Source organism: Centroberyx affinis, unplaced genomic scaffold (assembly GCF_046629955.1).
Source record: "Centroberyx affinis isolate AG114_WGS23_722 - 3 ecotype Tasmania unplaced genomic scaffold, CSIRO-AGI_Caff_v1 ptg001229l_1, whole genome shotgun sequence".
Taxonomy (NCBI): Eukaryota; Metazoa; Chordata; class Actinopteri; order Beryciformes; family Berycidae; genus Centroberyx; species Centroberyx affinis.
Window position 1 is genome coordinate 64,358 of NW_027279742.1, and position 17,947 is coordinate 82,304.

The 17,947-nt window shown below is 43.6% G+C and overlaps 3 protein-coding genes across 3 annotated transcripts; all 3 read left to right on the plus strand.

Annotated features, from left to right (window-relative positions):
• The first annotated feature begins 1,293 nt into the window (after positions 1 to 1,293).
• Positions 1,294 to 4,196, plus strand: otos (otospiralin). The gene is made up of 4 exons (XM_071524755.1): positions 1,294 to 1,384; positions 1,545 to 1,611; positions 2,233 to 2,259; positions 3,655 to 4,196. The coding sequence occupies exons 1-4, from the start codon at positions 1,340 to 1,342 to the stop codon at positions 3,840 to 3,842; spliced, it is 327 nt and encodes a 108-aa protein (XP_071380856.1). The 5' UTR covers positions 1,294 to 1,339; the 3' UTR covers positions 3,843 to 4,196.
• A 180-nt stretch (positions 4,197 to 4,376) lies between these two features.
• cops9 (COP9 signalosome subunit 9) lies at positions 4,377 to 8,434 on the plus strand. The gene is made up of 3 exons (XM_071524753.1): positions 4,377 to 4,534; positions 6,098 to 6,170; positions 8,197 to 8,434. The coding sequence occupies exons 1-3, from the start codon at positions 4,472 to 4,474 to the stop codon at positions 8,232 to 8,234; spliced, it is 174 nt and encodes a 57-aa protein (XP_071380854.1). The 5' UTR covers positions 4,377 to 4,471; the 3' UTR covers positions 8,235 to 8,434.
• A 3,075-nt stretch (positions 8,435 to 11,509) lies between these two features.
• Positions 11,510 to 17,520, plus strand: and1 (actinodin1). Its single transcript, XM_071524745.1, has 6 exons — positions 11,510 to 11,582; positions 14,636 to 14,778; positions 14,970 to 15,398; positions 15,912 to 16,163; positions 16,327 to 16,542; positions 16,936 to 17,520. Exons 1-6 carry the CDS (start codon positions 11,510 to 11,512, stop codon positions 17,518 to 17,520), a joined length of 1,698 nt encoding a protein of 565 aa, XP_071380846.1.
• Positions 17,521 to 17,947: the final 427 nt, after the last annotated feature.

The window sequence follows — 17,947 nt, forward strand, 5'->3', positions numbered from 1 at the left end:
AATTGTTCATGTTTTAAACTGATTTAAAATGTCCTTAAATTTCCCTCAAATCCCTTTGAATTAAATAGTTTGACTCAATTTGTCCGTTGAGTTATCAATATAATGTGATGTACATATTAGACTACCCAGGTGGTACACAGCAAGTTGTAGTTTAAGCTCTATTTTTTAATTTTCAGCAAATTAATGTAGAGTATGCAGTGTATCGCAATATGTACGTATCGCAATGTATCGTGATACAATCGTATCGTGACCCATGTATCGTGATACGTATCGTATCGTGAGGTCCTTGCCAATACCCCAGCCTTACTTTTCAGTGTTGCTGAATGAAACCCTTCCCTTGTAGGTGTTTTAATTTCACTATGCATTCCTTTTATTTATTCAAGAAATATCAGACATGGTAACTACAAGTTTTGGAGTTTTCTCTAACGCTGTTCTGGGTTGTGTTCCTGCTGTGAAGAAAATGAGAGAGGATCACTGTTTGTGGCTTGATGATTCAAACTGGATTTCTGCTTCCCTCTCCTGGGAGTCTAGTGAAACAGCAGGTGTGTTTGCCTATCTTTTACTGAAGACTGGGTAGTTTGCCCTCCTTGTGTAGAGTTCCTTTCCACATCCATTTAGCAAGAAACAATCATCATAGTATATCTCTAAAATACAGGAGATTCAGTAAAGGACAGCTATCCTTTAAAAATAAATCAGAAGTGTGCTGTCAGTCATTTTGAAAGAATAGGTTTCTTCAGTTAGGTTTCTTCTCTTTGTTTAAACAGGAGGAAGGCAGACAGAGTATCACATGCAACATCATCTCTTGCAGTCAGTCCTATTGAGTCACTCAAATAACAATCAGTACTATAATCAGGTCATTAAGTGCACAGTGAGGTTGTGTGTGAGAGAGAGAGAACAGTAATGAGTGAAATAATCAAAACTTGATTTGTAGCGTCAAGATTGGGGAACTTAGACTTCTCCACTAACTGATTTGGACACTAACTTTGTGGAATCTACTGAATGTTTATTTGAGCTTTTACACACACATAAAGCATTACAATATGACTCTGTCAAATATGTGCTAACACTTCTAAACCAGAAAATGTATCCACATCCCTCATATATCACACACTTTTAATAAATTCTAATTCATTCTCAATGAGCGCACATCTGTGTAACTTCATTATATGTTGTCCCACCTGGAAACCTTAAGGAAGGACTTCTGTGTTTTTTTTTCAACACACACAACCCTGTGGGCAAGGCTTGGCTGAGCTGGGACGTGTGTGTGTGAGTGTGTGTGTGTGTGTCGGTCCACTGGTTCTTCCTCCAGCGAGCCCCTCACACCACTGCGGACCAGCAGATGAACAGCAGCCTCTCTCCGCACGGCTTCACAAACTATTCACAGGTAAAGATCCGCAAACATTTCAGGTGCCTGCGTGTCGTTTTAACCTCACAGAATTATGGAAATCTCTAAAACATAACATAACAGCTATTGTATCACGGAGCTGATATACTGACCATTGCGCTGAATAATTAGAGCATCATGGGTATTTCTGTTCCCTCAGGAGGGCAAGATGAAGTGGCTGGTGTGGCTCAGTGTTCTCCTCTGTCTCATTGCCTGTCATCTCAGCGGTGAGTTTCCGTCTATATCACTTTTTTAAAACTGTTAAATGAAAGTTTGACTACTGTCTCGATGGGAAAAGTTGATGCGTTGTGGTAAGGTTTAGTTTGTAGAGTGAAAAAACCCACAAGTGAAGTGATAAAACCTGCTATGATACATGCATGTACAAATGTTTATAAAAAATTAATTAGGAAACTGTGAATCCTGTGTGATTCCCCCAGATATGACAGCGCTGCATCTATAGAAGATTTGTTTTTGACCACTGCCATGTTACAAAGAGCAGTCTGTGTGATGAATTCCTTCTGCTTCAGACTGTGTGTGTGTGTGTGTGTGTGTGTGTGTGTGTGTGTGTGTGTGTGTGTGTGTGTATGTGTGTGTGTGTGCGTGCGTGCACTTGCAAATAGTCAGCAATAATATTTGAGGAGGAAACAGGTATCCTGGATTCCTCTGGGAGAAAGCTCAGTTTTCAGTTTTCCGGACCTTGAATCCTGTCTTTGTATGAGGAAGCCTGAATGCTTGGAATGTTTCTCTCTTCTCTCTCTCTCTCTCTCTCTCTCTCTCTCTCTCTCTCTCTCTCTCTCTCTCTCTCTCTCTCTCTCTCTCTCTCTCTCTCTCTCTCTCTCTCCTCACAGAGGCCAGAGTCATCGTCCCAGAAGGAGGTATAATATAAATAACATCTTCTCCTTTTAGACACCTTCATATTTTGCAGCAGAAACCCCAAAATGCCTTGCATCTGATTTTACTGCAGTGGAAATATTTAATTCAACCACTCGCTCTCTCACTCATCCACCCAAATAGAATCTGTCTTTGTTTATCTCCACCAAAAAACAAATAGAGGCTGGAGGTGTCAGCCAGTGCTGCAGATGCAGATATGATATACAGCATACCATGGCTCATTCATTTTTCAAGACTTTTAACCCCCAAAAAATTCCAGTTTAATGGAAAAATCCACCCTAAAACATTTTTAATACTATTAAAAAGCAGCTATTGGCAATATACCTTCCATTTAGGGGCCCATTTTCTTGCTTGGTGGTATATTTTTTCTTATTTCTGTCGATAACTGGCCAAACGCAGATGACATTTCCAGCCACAATGGAGTTTGATAGCAGATTTTTTTTTTTCCAATTGTCGGTAAACGTCAGGTTTTGCTGTCAGTCCCTCAGAATCAAAGAGCGAGGGCTTCTTTCTAGAGCCGCCATTTTGCACCAAGAGACGTTCAACAATCATACAGGGAGAAATCCTAATCGTAGAAGAGGAGAGAGACCAGTTTCCAAATTTCCAACCCAAAAGTAGTCTCAATAGACCAGAATGCAGTGCAGCCACAAGTCATGTTGAGTTTTTAGTACGTTTTTCTTGACTGGAAAAACTGTCTTACTCTTACTATGTTATCACTATCGCTCTTTTCACCTACACATACTAATAATCAGTGGTGGAATAAGTACTCAGTAAGTACTAAGTAAAAGTACAAAAGTATATCAAAATGTACTTAAAGCAACAAAAGTAAAAGTACTCATTATGCAGAATAGCCCATTTCAGAATAATACAGTATTATTGAATTATAATTATTGATGCATTAATGTGTAAGCATCACTTTAATGTTGCAGCTGGAAAAGATGGGGCTGATTTCCACTACTTTATATACTGCTGGGTAGTTTACAGTAATCTGTGCTAATACATCACAATGTATTAGTTGATTATATTTTGTATTAATAATCTGAATCTGCAAAGTAACTAGTAACTTAAGTTATCAAATAAAGGTAGTGGAGTAAAAAGTACAATATTTCCCTCTGAAATATTAAGTCAATAAATAAGTAAAAAATTGTACTTAAGTACAGTATTCGTACCTCTGCTAATAATTCACGCCTGTTCTCTGGGGTTTCTTGAAAGGCATCCTGGGAAATGTAGGAAATCACTAACTGAAGTAGAAGGCAGGTTGAGGGAAAGTGGGTTCACCAAAAACAGTAAATTACAACACTTCATCACAAAATAACTCCTGGAATGCACTGAACATCCCAGATTGATATCTAACAGAGTCAAATCTGCTGTGTCTGCAGTACCGTATGACGAGCCACCAGCGGTTCCCTACTGGCCCTACTCCACCTCAGACTTCTGGCAGTACATCGAGTACTTCAGATCCATCGGAGCCTACAACCACATCAACGAGATGGCCCGGGCCTTCTTCGCCCACCAGCACCTCGGGGACACCCTGGGGTACGAGACCAACGAGGGACACGAACACTGAGGCGGCTGCAAGGAGGCAGGGAGGGAGGGAGAGTGGGAGGAGGAGATATGAGGAGGAGCAAGTGTGAGGAACCAGAGAGAGATAGAATGATATCCAAATAAAAGGGGGAAAAGGGGGAGACAAGAAGACAGACATGGAGAGGGGAAGGGGGCTTGAAAGTAAAGAAGAAAACATTTAATATGAGGGAAAATTGAATAAGGGCAAATATGTAAGATTTTTTCAATTGTACTGTATATGTTTTACTATAGCATAGCCATACATAGGATTCAGTAGTAGAGGGAGTAGCCATATTATGTCATATAGTAAAGATTGTGTTATATCTTCATGTAATGTGCAAATAAATCAAATATGTTTCTGCGGAATGGTTGTCTATACGATTATTTCACTACCGTAACAACTGATAGTATTTTTTATGGATCAAATGTGTGAGAATTATATTACATTACATTAAAACGTTGTAGTCTATCTACAGGTAAAAGCGGACCGATTGTGGCAGGCGAGTAGAGAAAGTCGAGCACAATTTAGTGTGACACAAGCCGGCGTTTGTTTTGTTTACGTGCGTAGCGAGCGGCTAACTAGCTACCAACTGAAATCTCTACATTATTTTACTTTACTGACATCGAGACAGCATGAAACCTGCAGTGGACGAGATGTTTCCTGAAGGTGCTGGTCCGTACGTGGATCTAGACGAGGTGGGTTGACAAATTTGGGATGAGAACAACAACACAATGACGCTGGCTAACGTTAGTGTGTTTGCTAGCTAGGTACAGTCGCTTTCGACATAGTTTTGGAAATGTTTCGGTTAATTTAATCTCTCATCAAGTCGTCAAACGTCTTAAAATGTCTGAAATCAAAGCCTTAAAATGTCTCAAATACAATTAATTGTAGCATTTGCAGCAGTTTCAGTTACAGAGGTTAAAATATTGTCTGTTCTTTCTTTAGCAAGAAATCAGGCAGTCAGTTTATGCACTTACATTCTGACAAGCTTTTTTTTTTCTTTTGAGCTTTATTTTTGTTGTCAAACCCGATTGAAATATTATTCCGCCATGGAAAAGGTCATACAAATTATTTTATTTAACTTGCCGAAGCCCACAGACACCCTGCTGTAACGTCAGCCGAATAAGGAATACGTATCCATTGCTTTTGTCTGGAAGTGATCATTATTCATTTTAGTGAAAACATTTTGATTAACTTTGCGATAATGACCAGCTCACTGTACATTATCCCGCTTTTTACACGTCTGCTTACCACACCATTCGTAATAATAATAATAAAAATAAGTAGCCTAATTCACAAGCTTCAGACAAAAAAATCAACAGGACTGCACCTCCGACCCTGCTGCGTCTGCAGCTAGCATCACTACACTGTTACAATGTATGGCTACACTGTAACCCGTGTAACCATAGAAACGTCTGTAGCTAACGTACACTGTAGCAGAGCTGTAACCATAGAAACGTCTGTAGCTAACGTAACACTGTAGCAGAGCTGTAACCATAGCAAATCTGGTAAGATTGCAGTTCAGACTAACCAGCAATCAAAAGTTTGTCCTCTCCTTTCATACTAAATTATAAGTAATATTGGGAAAATCTTCCATGTTTCCAAGGTATCACTGGTTAATTTGATTAGAAATCAACAAAATGGACTGGAATAGGCAGAGCCAAAAAATTTTTTCTCAATTTCATTCACAATTCATTATAATTATGGGTATTATTATATATTTTTTCCATGAAGGAATAGATTAAATAAACCTTTCAAAAAAGATGGACCAGACTTCTTGGCTACAGAGTGATATGATTTAGATGTGATCAAGAACAGACACAGAATTGGCCAATCAAAGCTGTTGAATAACGTTACTGACCTGGAACAATCTCAGGGGAGATTTATACTTACAAATGTAGAAACATAGACTCTTCATTTATTGTTTCTCTGATCAACGGTAATAATAATAAACTGTATTTGTATAGCACCTTTCATACAAGAAATGCAGCTCAAAGTGCTTTACAACAAATAAATTACATGCATGAAAATAGACAGAATGAGCATAACATAAGATGGAAAATAAAACCCACTGAATAATAATAAAAATAAAGTTAAGAAATAGACTACATAGAATGCATAAAATCAAGTAAAATACAACATTTTAAAAGAAGTGCAGCAGTGCATAAGTGCGAAGACACGTACGAACAGTCTTCAGATTTCTCCTGTGTTTTTTCCCCATGTCCCCATATGACCGGCTGTGCTGCTGTGTGTTGCAGGCAGGAGGCAGCAGCGGGCTGCTAATGGACCTGGCAGCTAATGAAAAAGCAGTTCACTCTGATTTCTTCAATGGTAAGGCTCAGTCTTACTCCATCCCCGCTCTGTACCTACCCAGAAACATTGTCCCAAACCCTACTTCTTGTTCCTAAATTGTATACAATACAAGTATATAATACATTGTATAACATGCATTTAAAATAATAAGATTGGCATTTACACTTAAAACACTAATTTATCTGTATTCTGTGGAGCGGTGCACATTTCGAGGAGGAAAGCTGGAGAATTTGAATTCTTCATGGACTTTGCAGGTTCAAACCAGAACAAACAGATTAAGCAGAGATATATGAGAATCTTTAGCTAGCATTAGTTACTAACACTTCTCAGTAGCTGCTAGAAATTTTTGACATTAATGGAGCAACAGATGCACTTAAATCCACTTTAATGTTTGCTTTGCCAACAGGACTGTCTTCTCAGATTAACTCTTAAAACCTGTTGTTCCCCTGTAAATCTCAATTAGGGCGCTAACACCCACACAAAGGCAGGCAGGCACACACACACACACACACACACACACACACACACACACACACACACACACAGGCTTGCACAGGAACACGCATACAAACACTTAAGCTAATCTGTTTTCCGTCTTGCAGCGTCGGCTACAGGCAAAACAGTTTATGGCTCAGCACATGACCTAGAAAAGAGCTGATTGTTAAAAAAAAAGAGGGGAGTAGCGGGGAAGCCGGGTGAAGGGGAGAAGAGAGAGAGGGAGGGGGGAAAAAGAGGAGAGAAGAGGAGGATGGTAAATTGGGTTTATGGCTGCTGGTAGACTGAAACTCAGCAGGGCACCTCGCCAGTCAGCCACTTTGAACACACACACGTGCGCACACACACACACACACACACACACACACTCTGACTGAGGTTGCTAGTGTTGTTAACGCTTCTTGATACTCATGTCCTGTGAATTCTCTGACTTCAGTTCAGCTGTAAGCAGCACAACAAGCCTCGACTCCTGCATGGCTCGGCCTTGTGCAGCTCAAAGAGTAGAGCGTGGCATTAAGAGGGGTTTGAATCCCATAACAATACTGTATTAGGGCTGCAACTAATGATTATTTTCATTGTCGATTAATCTGTCGATTATTTTCTCGATTAATCGATTAGTTGTTTGGTCTATAAAATGTCAGAAAATGGTGAAAAATGTTGATCAGTGTTTCCCAAAGCCCAAGATGACGTCCTCAAATGTCTTGTTTTGTCCACAACCCAAAGATATTCAGTTTACTGTCATAGAGGAGTAAAGAAACCAGAAAATATTCACATTTAAGAAGCTGGAATCAGAGAATTTTGACTTATTTCTTTATTTTTCTTAAAAAATTACTCAAACCGATTAATCGATTATCAAAATAGTTGTCGATTAATTTAATAGTTGACAACTAATCGATTAATCGATTAATCGTTGCAGCTCTATAATGTATACACTCAGAGGATACACTCATGGTACTGCAACGCTCGGTTCATGCTTCATAACGAAACGGAAGCCATGTGAAGGCACACAGTCAAAATGATGTAAGTGTGGTCAAAATGACATAATTGCGGCCAAAATGACTGGGTGCATTGGAGTCGTGCAAAGTCATGTAGCACCTGAAATCTGAAACAAGGCAGACGACAACGTAGATGCCGATGCACTGCCTCCATCCGTTTGTTTGTTTTTTCTTGTTGCTTGTCGGATGTGGAGAGCTGAATTCTCGTACGGCACCACAAAGGTTTTCGAGCACACGAATGCAAAGGTAAACGGTCTGCGGCTCCTCCCGTGCGTCTAGCCACACAGAAGGCATGAAGCGAGCACATGACTCTGTGGACAGCTAGACAGCAGCGTATGTTCTGAGAACTCATGACTGGTCCAAATGCGTTAGACAGAAAAGACACAGCAGCCAGTTAAGTCGAGTCGAGTTGAGTTGCGGCATAATTAGCTGAGAATGCAGGAGCGCTGGGAAACAACAGGCCTAATTCTCACCCTGCTCTTCTCCTCTCCCTCTCTTTCTGTCTCTCTTTTCTCTCCACCTTGTGTTTTTGGCTCTACCTTTCACATCTGCAGACTTCGAGGACCTGTACGATGACGATGACCTGCAGTGATGACAGCATCCTGATACCTCTGTGTGTGTTTCTGTGTGTGTGTGTGTGTGTGTGTACATATCAGTTTGATGGAATGGGTTTATTCTTCCTGAAACGAGCTCTGTATTATTTGTACAGCCCTTACCTTTCACTCACCACTTTGCTGAAATAAAGCCTTTTTTTTTTTTTTTTACAAAAACGAAGAAAATAAAAGCAGTCATGGTGAACCAGGTGTCTGTGAATTCTGAGAATCCCATACATTCCTGCGTTGGAGAAAATTATGAGTATGGTTTTGGCGTCGTCGTGTTTCAATCTGCTCCCGGCTGGATTGTAGGTTTGCGGGCGCTGGGCAACACCTGTTAGCAAACGTAATTACATACGAGATACAGTGCTAACATGACCACTAAGTGTTCGGTCGGGGCACGACGGGACAAGAAAGGGGCTCCGCTGCAAAAATGTGGAGCAAATAAAGCATTCGCATTCAGGTGGAGACTCCAGTGGGGAAATGGTCTGCTGTCAGGTCGGAGTCAGCGGAGATGCAATCAAATCTCATAAATAGGGAAGAAGCAGGAATGGGCAAGCTGTGATTTGATTTTAGTGTCACTCCTCGTGGGCCTCAACTATCCTCAACCAATTGTATTGATTGTCTCATGAAAGTGGGAGTTCTTATATCAAAACAAATAAAATTTTCATGTCCTCATTTTCTATTTTCCCTCAGACAGAAGAAGCTGGCTTATCTAAAGCTGCTGTATTTGCAGACTGAAAAAGTCAAAGTCGAAGACTGTAGAAAAAGTAAAGATGGGTTTGGAAATACCACACAGCTACATTATCATCATAATCCTAGTTTTATATGTATATATATTGCGGTGTAAGTGGCGGATTTATCTCAAAGGGGCAGAGAGAGGGCTGCTCAAGACAGATGATAACAATTTAAGAAGGAGTTACTTTGACTTAATGTGCAGAGCCAGCTAAAGTAGGCAAATAAAAAGGCTGTGTGCAGTAATGATTTTGTAAAGGAAATCTAATCAAGCTTATATGAAGATTCACACTACAGCCAATCAGTGTTCATCTGGCCTCATCACAGGCTCAAAATGATGAATTAAATCCCCAAATTCAATACATCCAGTGATAATAGGAAAATGTCATTACCTGAATTAAATCATCTCTAAACTACTGAGAAATGTTTAAGGGCTGACATTTTGTCAACACAGGGGGTAAGGTGTCCTTTAAAAGCCTTTAAAGTAGGTTTTACTTTTATGAAATCAGTTACTTTATAAAAGTAGATGTTTTTTCATGGTGGATATCTCATTATTATCTCATTATCTAGGCCTGATCATAGCGGTCCTGGTATAGCTATATTTAATTACTGGAATATCCAATTGGATTGACTGGTATTGCATCATTCATCGCAGCAATATGGCCATTTAGAGATCCACTAAAAGCTGAATACGTCTGTGTGTGTGTGTGTGTGTGTATGTGTGTGTGTGTGTTTATTACAAGGCTGGCATGTCTCAACACAGCTAAACTGAGGAGGAAACTGTAGATTATGAAATTCCTTGTGTAGACCAGCTGTCACTGTGTGTGTGTGTGTGTGTGTGTGTGTGTGTGCTCACGTTCAGACAGACGCTGTGGTTTGGCCCCCATAGAGGTCTTTGAGAAGTGCTTATGTGGCACCTCAACTCCCCTTCATTATTTCCTTCTGTTTTCCTTCTTCCCTCCCTCTGTCCATCTCTCCCTGTGTTTTTTTCTGGCTCACAGGTCCATGTTGCATGTGGGACCAGATCCCAACTTTCCTTCCTAACCTTTAATGTAAATCACAAAAAAAATCACAGAAATCACTGCCAATCATAAAGTACTATTAATCAATAAACATCACTTGAGGCAACTTCTCTCCCACTCTCTTCTTCTCCTTTTTTCTCCCCCTTTTTCCACGTCTCCATCTCTCCACCTCAGCCCTCCCACCTTCTCTCTCTTCCTGTCTTTAATTACGGTGCCTCTGATTGGTCAGATCCTTCCTAACGTTTCAACCAATCAGGCGTCATGTTGAGGTGGCCCTTGACCCCCTCGGGAAGTCTCCGTGTGCGTTTTTTCTGCATGAATGTTAATGAATGCTTATTGCATGTGTGTGTGTGTGTGTGTCAGAGATGACGGGCTCGGTTTAAAACCTGCCGGATCCCTTCGTTGGGGCAGTCTGTCAGAAGGGCCGCAGGGACAGGGTGCACCAGGAGTCTCTTTCACACACACACACACAAACACACACACACACACATAGCGTTCGAGTCAAACCACGCCAAGGTGGACAGAGTCATCCGGCCTGTCGGCTTCATCAGATAACGCTTCACCTCAGGATCAACAGGCGGACACAGTGATAAACAACCACAGGTAAGAGAGCAAACACACACACACACACACACATACACACACACCTCTGCATCTGCATGTTTAAACCTACGCTGGTAGACTCAGGTACTTCCCAGGAATTCAAGTTCAGGTTGAAGTCCAGTTTGACTGCAGAAAACACCTGGCGTTTTTCTTTTACGATGACAAGAAAACAGCTTGAACCCGACTCGGCGCCTTCCAGTAACATGTTGGTTTAAAGTGAAGGGTCACTTCCAGGCTCCGGGGGTCACTTCCAGCTCTCCAGGCTCAAACTGCCTCAAGCCTGGGGACTTAAAGTTGGGATCAGGGTGGAAATCTAACACCTTCCAACAGAGCGATTTTTTACTCATTTGTAAGTTTGCCTACACGGCCAGACACTCTGGCAGGCAACCAAGCATCTTTTGGAGCTCCTGTTGTGAGGGCATCCTTTTCTAAAAATGTAGCTGGCTGCTAAAATAGTGAAAATTTCAGTTCACACACACACTGAGTTTGACTAGTGCATAACAATTGGTTGAAATCCCAGTAACATTGATCAAAAACTGTCTGCATGTGTAGTAGTAATCTACTTTTTGCTCAGTACCAGGTGTAGGTGCTTAACACAGTCACCTTTACAAATGGTAGGCAATTAAAGTGCAATTTAAAACGCATTCTGTCGGTGCTGGATGTTACAGTGGGGACACAAAGTAGATATCTGCCAGGGAGTGGGAGTCTTCATTCCGCATGTGTGATGTTTGTTAAGTTTAAAGGATAGCTGATGTGAATGTGCTGTGTCCGTCTGTAAGGTGGGAATTCGTAAGACAGCACTGGGATCAACAAGGCACATGATGGGGCATCGATGGAATCGATGGTTTGGAAATTTGGGGTGGAAAACATTTTGTTTTGTCTCTGGTCCCATCAGGAGAGGAGGAGGTCAAGTCATGGCTGGAGGAAGGAGAACACCTTTCTCCGGTGTGTTCATCACCGCACTGCTGGCTGTAGTGTTGCTGCCTGGTGAGTACACAGTGGGACACACACACACACACACACACACACACACACACACAAATAAATGAGATTATAGCATTAGCAAGGTTTTTATGCAAGGTTAAAATGTCTTGCACACAAAGCAAACTGAAATTAAACACAAAAGAAACAGAATTCTTTTGTGTTTTTGATAATTGCAACACTGTGAGTGGAGAATAAATCATGTGGCGATGAATAAGCCCAAACGAACTTATCAATATACTGCGGCCAAAGATGAATCATAATAGTCCTGATGATTACAGTGGTGCAACTGCAGAAGATGTCAGCTACTAGCTCTTACTGTCACTGAAAAGAAAAGAAAACGCACAGCACTGATATTACAGATATGCTTTTAAAAAATGGTGATAATTTCACTCCATCCACAATTTGAAAAAAAAAGTGACTCCCACTTTTACAAAATCACTGATAGCACAGAATTAAAACTACAGTGCAATTTTAAAAGACAGGAAGCGTAAGTCATTGGTTAAAATAATAAAACGTTCACAGACTGAATCCACTTTATGTTAGAGATAATGAATGATAATGAAGTTACATGGCATTTTGTAATAGAATGCTTCATTAGCTGGATACACATAACCCTATAATAGGAGGAAAAATAATAAATTATAAATAAATAAATAAATAATTTTGATTGTGAAATTATAATCATTTTACACTACTCCAAATAATAGTTGGTTAAGGATGATCATGATGTTGACAACGCTATTCAAATTGTATATTGGAGTAAATTGTCTGTCTCTTGTTCAAAGTCCTATTCTATAGATTTTGGAGGCCAGGTAATCCCTAAAATCACTAAAAGTAATCTGATTACATTTCTTGAGTAGAGTAATCCAATGGATGTTGTGAATAGTTTCAATGTTGAGCAGATAGTCATTAATCTACAGTTTATTAGTTTTGGAAAGTGTTCTTCCTAAACCACCACACACTCACACACACACACACACACACACACACACACACACACACAGTTGCCCTTCTCTATTAGCTTCTTTCTCATCTTCTAAACAATCACTCACAAGCTGTTTTTCCCTAATTTTTCTGTCTGTATTTGTTTCCTCTGTTCCCTGTAAAACTTAACAGTGAACCTGTTCACTTGACTTGGCTTGACTTGAGTTACTACACCATATAGTGTGCAGTTTCATTTTAAAGTACATGTTCTGCCAAGGTAAATCTCTGTATGAGGAGACTCCTGAGGCCAGTTGAAGGAGACAAAGTCACCTGATGGTTTAGTGTGGCTGTAACTCAACTGTGCTCCACGTTCATCACAACGTGGCTCTCTAACATAGCCTACATGACGTTCATATATCATCTATACGCTACGAGTGGAAGACAGGTTTCTCCTCCTTTCCAGTTTGTTCCTGACATGACTGACATATTTACGTCGGACGAGGCTTTACTGGAGTCTCATCTTTCCCTTAAAAACGGCTTTTAAAAATGGACCTGTCTGACAGTTAGAAGGGAAAAGAGGGAAGGAGGGAGGGAGGAGTGGGGAATTGAGGGGAAGAAGGGAGGGTTTTCTCGTGGGTTTCTTTCATCGCTCCTGGTCCTGTAAAAGATTAGTACCTGTCAGCATTGCCCCCCCCCCCCCCCCCCCCCCTCTACCCCCCCTCCCCAAACCTCCTCCTCTACCCTGTTAAAGCTCTGCTGTTTCCAGATGTGCCAGCCAGTTTTTTACAGGCTCGTAAAAAACAATACAGCGGATACACTGAGACAGCATCATTTAACCCACCCTCCTCTCTCCCTCTCTCTCTCTCCATCACCCTGGGTCACCTTCACGCCCCCCTCTCTCTCTCTTTTTCTGCGTTTCTCTCTACTTTTGCTTGTTACCGCTTCTCCGCGACCTTTTATGCAACGATGCACCCTGACTCTCCCTGATTATTCCATCAAAGCTTTATCAAAACTCGCCGCCTTTCCGTCTCTTCCTCTTTCGTTTTTTCTCCCTCTCTTCCTTTATCAGCAGATAGACGTTTAACACTCCCGACACGTGCCAGGAAACCCTGTATGACTCCCTCTGGAGCTCTCCTTTAAACCTGTCATCTGTTGTTCCTCTCCCGCTCTTCCTCCTCCCTCCCTCCTCCTCCTCTTCCTCTCCTTCTGTAAGGCATTAACACCTTTTCCCTGTGGAGATGAAAGAGACCAGGAGCTGAGATGAATCCACTCTTTCCTCAACTGGGGTCAAACAGTACACATACGTACAGAAGTGCGTGTGCATAGACACACACCGCACACACACACACACACACACACACCTACACACACACACACACACAAGTGCTCACACAGCTCTTTGAGGTAGCACAGCATGGGTTTGCTGTTACAGGCTCACCTATAAAATCTACAAAGAGATGCAGTCACCAGCCCTACAGGCAGAGCCAATTACCCCTGCCCTATATAACACATATCTACCTGTCTGTGTGTGTGTTTGAGGTTTAATGTCATATATTATCACCAATGCATTATAGACACTTTAATAAAAAATTAGCCAGAATCGACAGAATAAGCAATTTCTGAGATTTTACTTTGACTCCAGCAACATCTGGCTCTGTTTACAGCTCTGTTTGTCTCATTTTTTTTGGCCCTTTAGAATTCTTGTCCGCTGGACCAATTGTGCAAAAGCAGAAAGGAGATGGTATGTATGCAATTTAACTTAGTTTGTGTTGTTTGTTTCTTAATGGTTTATCATATTTCCACCACTTGTGTAACATACATCCATCTTTCAACCCTATAGGTACAGCGCTCATGCCCATACTGTATCACAGGGTTGAAAGGCCTTGAAAGTTTTTGAAAATGAATGCCTGTCCTTGAAATTACTTGATTTTGTAAAAATCAATAGTGCCCAAATTCATCAATATGCCTCATCTCTCTCCGTCCTGACATCAACACTTCACAATCTGCGGAAAAGACTTTGATGGATATTTGTGTTGATATAGCAGCAGTTTTAAGATGAATGTGTTCACGGTGATTTCTTGACTTGACAAGATGAAGAGTAAAAAATGATGCCTCTGTGTTGTCCTCAGCAGGGGAGAGCATCCAGGAGAAAGAGGCTGCTGCTGCGGCACACAGGAGGCTGATCCGCAACCGCAGGAACATCAGCTGGTACAAAGAGCACTCCGACTTCTGGGGCTGGTACAAGTACTTCACCGACAACGGCAACCAGGAGGCAGTGAGTAAACACACACACACATGCAAAAACACACTGCCTTGGGACCCTAGTGTTTATCCCTCCTACTTCTTCCTCCATCATAATGAAAGTCTTAAATCTTTGCCCTTGCTGATGTGTCCAAACCGTGCCCACGCTGTCTTTATCTGAAGCGACTCCTCAGTAAAAAAAAAAAAACCCTCCTTACCGTTCAGGTTCAGGAGCTGGACCGCATCTACCTGGCCTACCTCCAGAACAAGAACCGTGCCGAGGGACGCCGCTCCTACAAGGCCTACCTGCGCCACCTGGGGGAGATCTACAAGTCCTGCGCCGATACGGAAGACCCCAACTGCGTGGCGTCCTACACCACCAGGCCCAAACCTAAACCAGAGCCCCCCAAGCCTGCGCCAGTGAAAACCTGCGATCCCACCAAGGACCCTTACTGCCTGTACGCCGCTCTGGTCCAGGGCAAGAGTCCCTACCTGCCCCTGGTGCTCCCCGCTGTTGCCCCCGCTGCCCCGGCACCAGCTCCGGCTCCAGTCAAGGCCCCCGCTCCTCTTTACGTCCGCTCTGGTGCTCCAGTGAAAGACCCCAAGTCAGGGTATCACTACTACGCCCCCGCCGTGCAGCCTTTCCTTTCCAAGGTAACACTACCAGGCCGTGTTGATTTATCATGTATTACCCTTCCTTACTGTGATTTATTGAGGGGTTTAGTGCAATGTCAGCCTACTGTTTTCAGGAGGATAATATATGAGTTAAAAATAATGTCTTGTATATTGGGCCGTAAAAAATACAGTTTATCACAATTTTACCACAAATTTATCACATAATTCGGCTATTTCATTTATTACATGTCTGGGAAAATACAATGTCTGTCTGAACCTGTATGTCTACTATTTTCTAGAAGAAAATTCTTTGGACTGTGAAACAATCTTTTATCAAAATGCTGCGAAATCCATTGAAAATGTCTCGAAACTGTTCTCACTCATGTTTTTATTTTAGGGATTTTAGCTGACTCTCTTAACCAGAACAGTTTACACTGAGGGAGCAGATAGAGGTGCAGCATCTTGCTCACCCTCAGCTGTTGCAGGGTATCGAACCTGCAGCATTTGAACTATGTATGACACCCTGCTGCCATATTGTTTCTCCCGCTCCAGGAGCAGAAGGCGGAGCTGCTGCGTATCTGCTCTTCTGATGACGTGGAGTGTCTCCAGTATCACCTGAAAGCCGCCTACGGCTACAAGCCCTCCGCTGGGCCCCTGCCCTCCTACGCCCACCTCGGCTGCGACCCCAAGAAAGACCCCAACTGCAAACCCCAGCTGGTGCAGAAAGCCCCGTCTGGTCTCTACCTCCAGTACCCCAACTGCGACCCGCTCAGAGACCCCATGTGCGCCTACGCAGCCTCACTAGTGGTACGCTTAATTTATTATTGATTCATTATTTGACTTAAGTACTGCATTAATGTTTTTTTGAGTACCCATCTATTTATCAGTTTCATTCATTTAGCACTGCCTGTTCCTCCATGATGATTATCATGACTCACTGTGTTTTTTTTGTGATCCATCCCACCAGGCGTCCCGTGCCCCTAACCCCCCTGCACCTGCTGGCCCTGGATCCTGCAACCCTCTGTTTGAGGAAGGCTGCAACCCTCTGACTGCCACCAAGTACGCCTCCCCCCCAGAGTCGTACAAGAACGAGCCCAAAGAGGAGGCCGCTGCCATTCGTGCCGCCCCTCCTGCCGCCGAGCAGCGCAGCAACGACCCCTACGCTATGTTTAGAGATGCTTATGCTAACGCTAATGCTAACAGAGCCAGTGATCCTTATGCTATGTTCCGCCAGGCTAGCGCTCCAGCTGCCGCTCCAGCTAGTGACCCATACGCTATGTACCGCCAGGCTAGTGCTCCTGCTAGTGACCCATACGCCATGTACCGCCAGGCAGCCGCTCCAGCTAATGACCCATACGCCATGTACCGCCAGGCTAGCGCTCCAGCTGCCGCTCCAGCTAATGACCCATACGCCATGTACCGCCAGCCTAGCACTCCAGCTCCCGCTCCAGCTAACGACCCATACGCCATGCTACGCCAATATATGGCTCAAGCCCAGGTTAACGACCCGTACGCTCCACGTATGGAAGCCGCCCCAGAGGCTAACCCTAACGATCCTTTCTCTGTGTTGCGCGAGGCGGCGGCTGCCATGCACCGCCGTGGCCCCGCCTCCCCCAGGCAGCAGTTCCCCCAGCCCCACCACGAGGAGCCCGCCCAGGAGGAGCACCACCCTCTGGGCCCCCCGGGTAAAACCAAAGAAGGCTACGACTGCTTCATCGGCTACGACCGCGACTGCTTCCCAGTGAAGCCCAACGAGCCTCGCTCCGGAGCTCACCGCCACATCGCCTACCCCGCCGAGGCCTACGAGCCGCACCTCAACGGCGACGGCTCCCGGAACGGAGTCCTGGAGCCCGCCAACCCCCACTGCGACCCCGAGTACGACCCCGACTGCCGCCTGCGCCGCTACGAGCCCGAGGATCCCCGCGCCGAGGCCCAGCCCGAGCATCACGCCGAGGACGAGCGCGGCCAGGGGGCGCCGGAGAGCGAGCAGCAGCCGGAGCAGCAGGAGCAGTACGAGAGCGGCCAGGAGGAGCCCTACATGGCCTATCCCCAGCTCTCACAGGGCATGCCCAGCTTCCAGGACATACTGAGGGGCTACGGAGACCAGTTCCCCGAGCAGGGTGATCACAGAGCCTACGCAGACGACTACCGCAAGAAGTAAACGCACACACACATACAGACGGACATGAACACACAGTCCCATGCGTTCTTGTTATGCCCTAGACCGCCTAACAGATCGTAACATCAGCACACATCCGGTCTAACTGGAGCAGTTATGGGACAAGTCTATGGACCAACTGGGCGGTCACAGAGAATGCCAAATTCTCAACATGCATGCACACACATACACACATACATGTACATACGCTTGCACACACACAAGCTCACGCATGCATGTGCACACAAGCATACACACACACACACACGCACATGCACAAACACACACCCACACATACATCGCTCTCAGCTGTAGGAGCGTGCTTGGCAGGCAGAAGGTGTTTCGGCAATATTCTCATCTCTGTAGCTGCTGTAGACGTGTTGCTTTATCTGGCCTTTCGCTTTGCAGTTTCCCTCCTCAAGCCTCCTCA

Excerpts from the sequence above, each read along its gene's own strand:
- and1 (XM_071524745.1), top strand. The coding sequence starts at position 11,510 with ATGGCTGGAGGAAGGAGAACACCTTTCTCCGGTGTGTTCATCACCGCA. Across the intron at positions 15,399-15,911 it reads TGCAGCCTTTCCTTTCCAAG|GAGCAGAAGGCGGAGCTGCT; the intron begins GTAACACTACCA and ends CTCCCGCTCCAG. Across the intron at positions 16,543-16,935 it reads CTATGTTTAGAGATGCTTAT|GCGGCGGCTGCCATGCACCG; the intron begins GCTAACGCTAAT and ends GTGTTGCGCGAG.
- cops9 (XM_071524753.1), top strand. The coding sequence starts at position 4,472 with ATGAAACCTGCAGTGGACGAGATGTTTCCTGAAGGTGCTGGTCCGTAC. Across the intron at positions 4,535-6,097 it reads CGTACGTGGATCTAGACGAG|GCAGGAGGCAGCAGCGGGCT; the intron begins GTGGGTTGACAA and ends TGTGTGTTGCAG. Across the intron at positions 6,171-8,196 it reads TCACTCTGATTTCTTCAATG|ACTTCGAGGACCTGTACGAT; the intron begins GTAAGGCTCAGT and ends TCACATCTGCAG.
- otos (XM_071524755.1), top strand. The coding sequence starts at position 1,340 with ATGAACAGCAGCCTCTCTCCGCACGGCTTCACAAACTATTCACAG. Across the intron at positions 1,385-1,544 it reads GCTTCACAAACTATTCACAG|GAGGGCAAGATGAAGTGGCT; the intron begins GTAAAGATCCGC and ends CTGTTCCCTCAG. Across the intron at positions 1,612-2,232 it reads CATTGCCTGTCATCTCAGCG|AGGCCAGAGTCATCGTCCCA; the intron begins GTGAGTTTCCGT and ends CTCTCCTCACAG.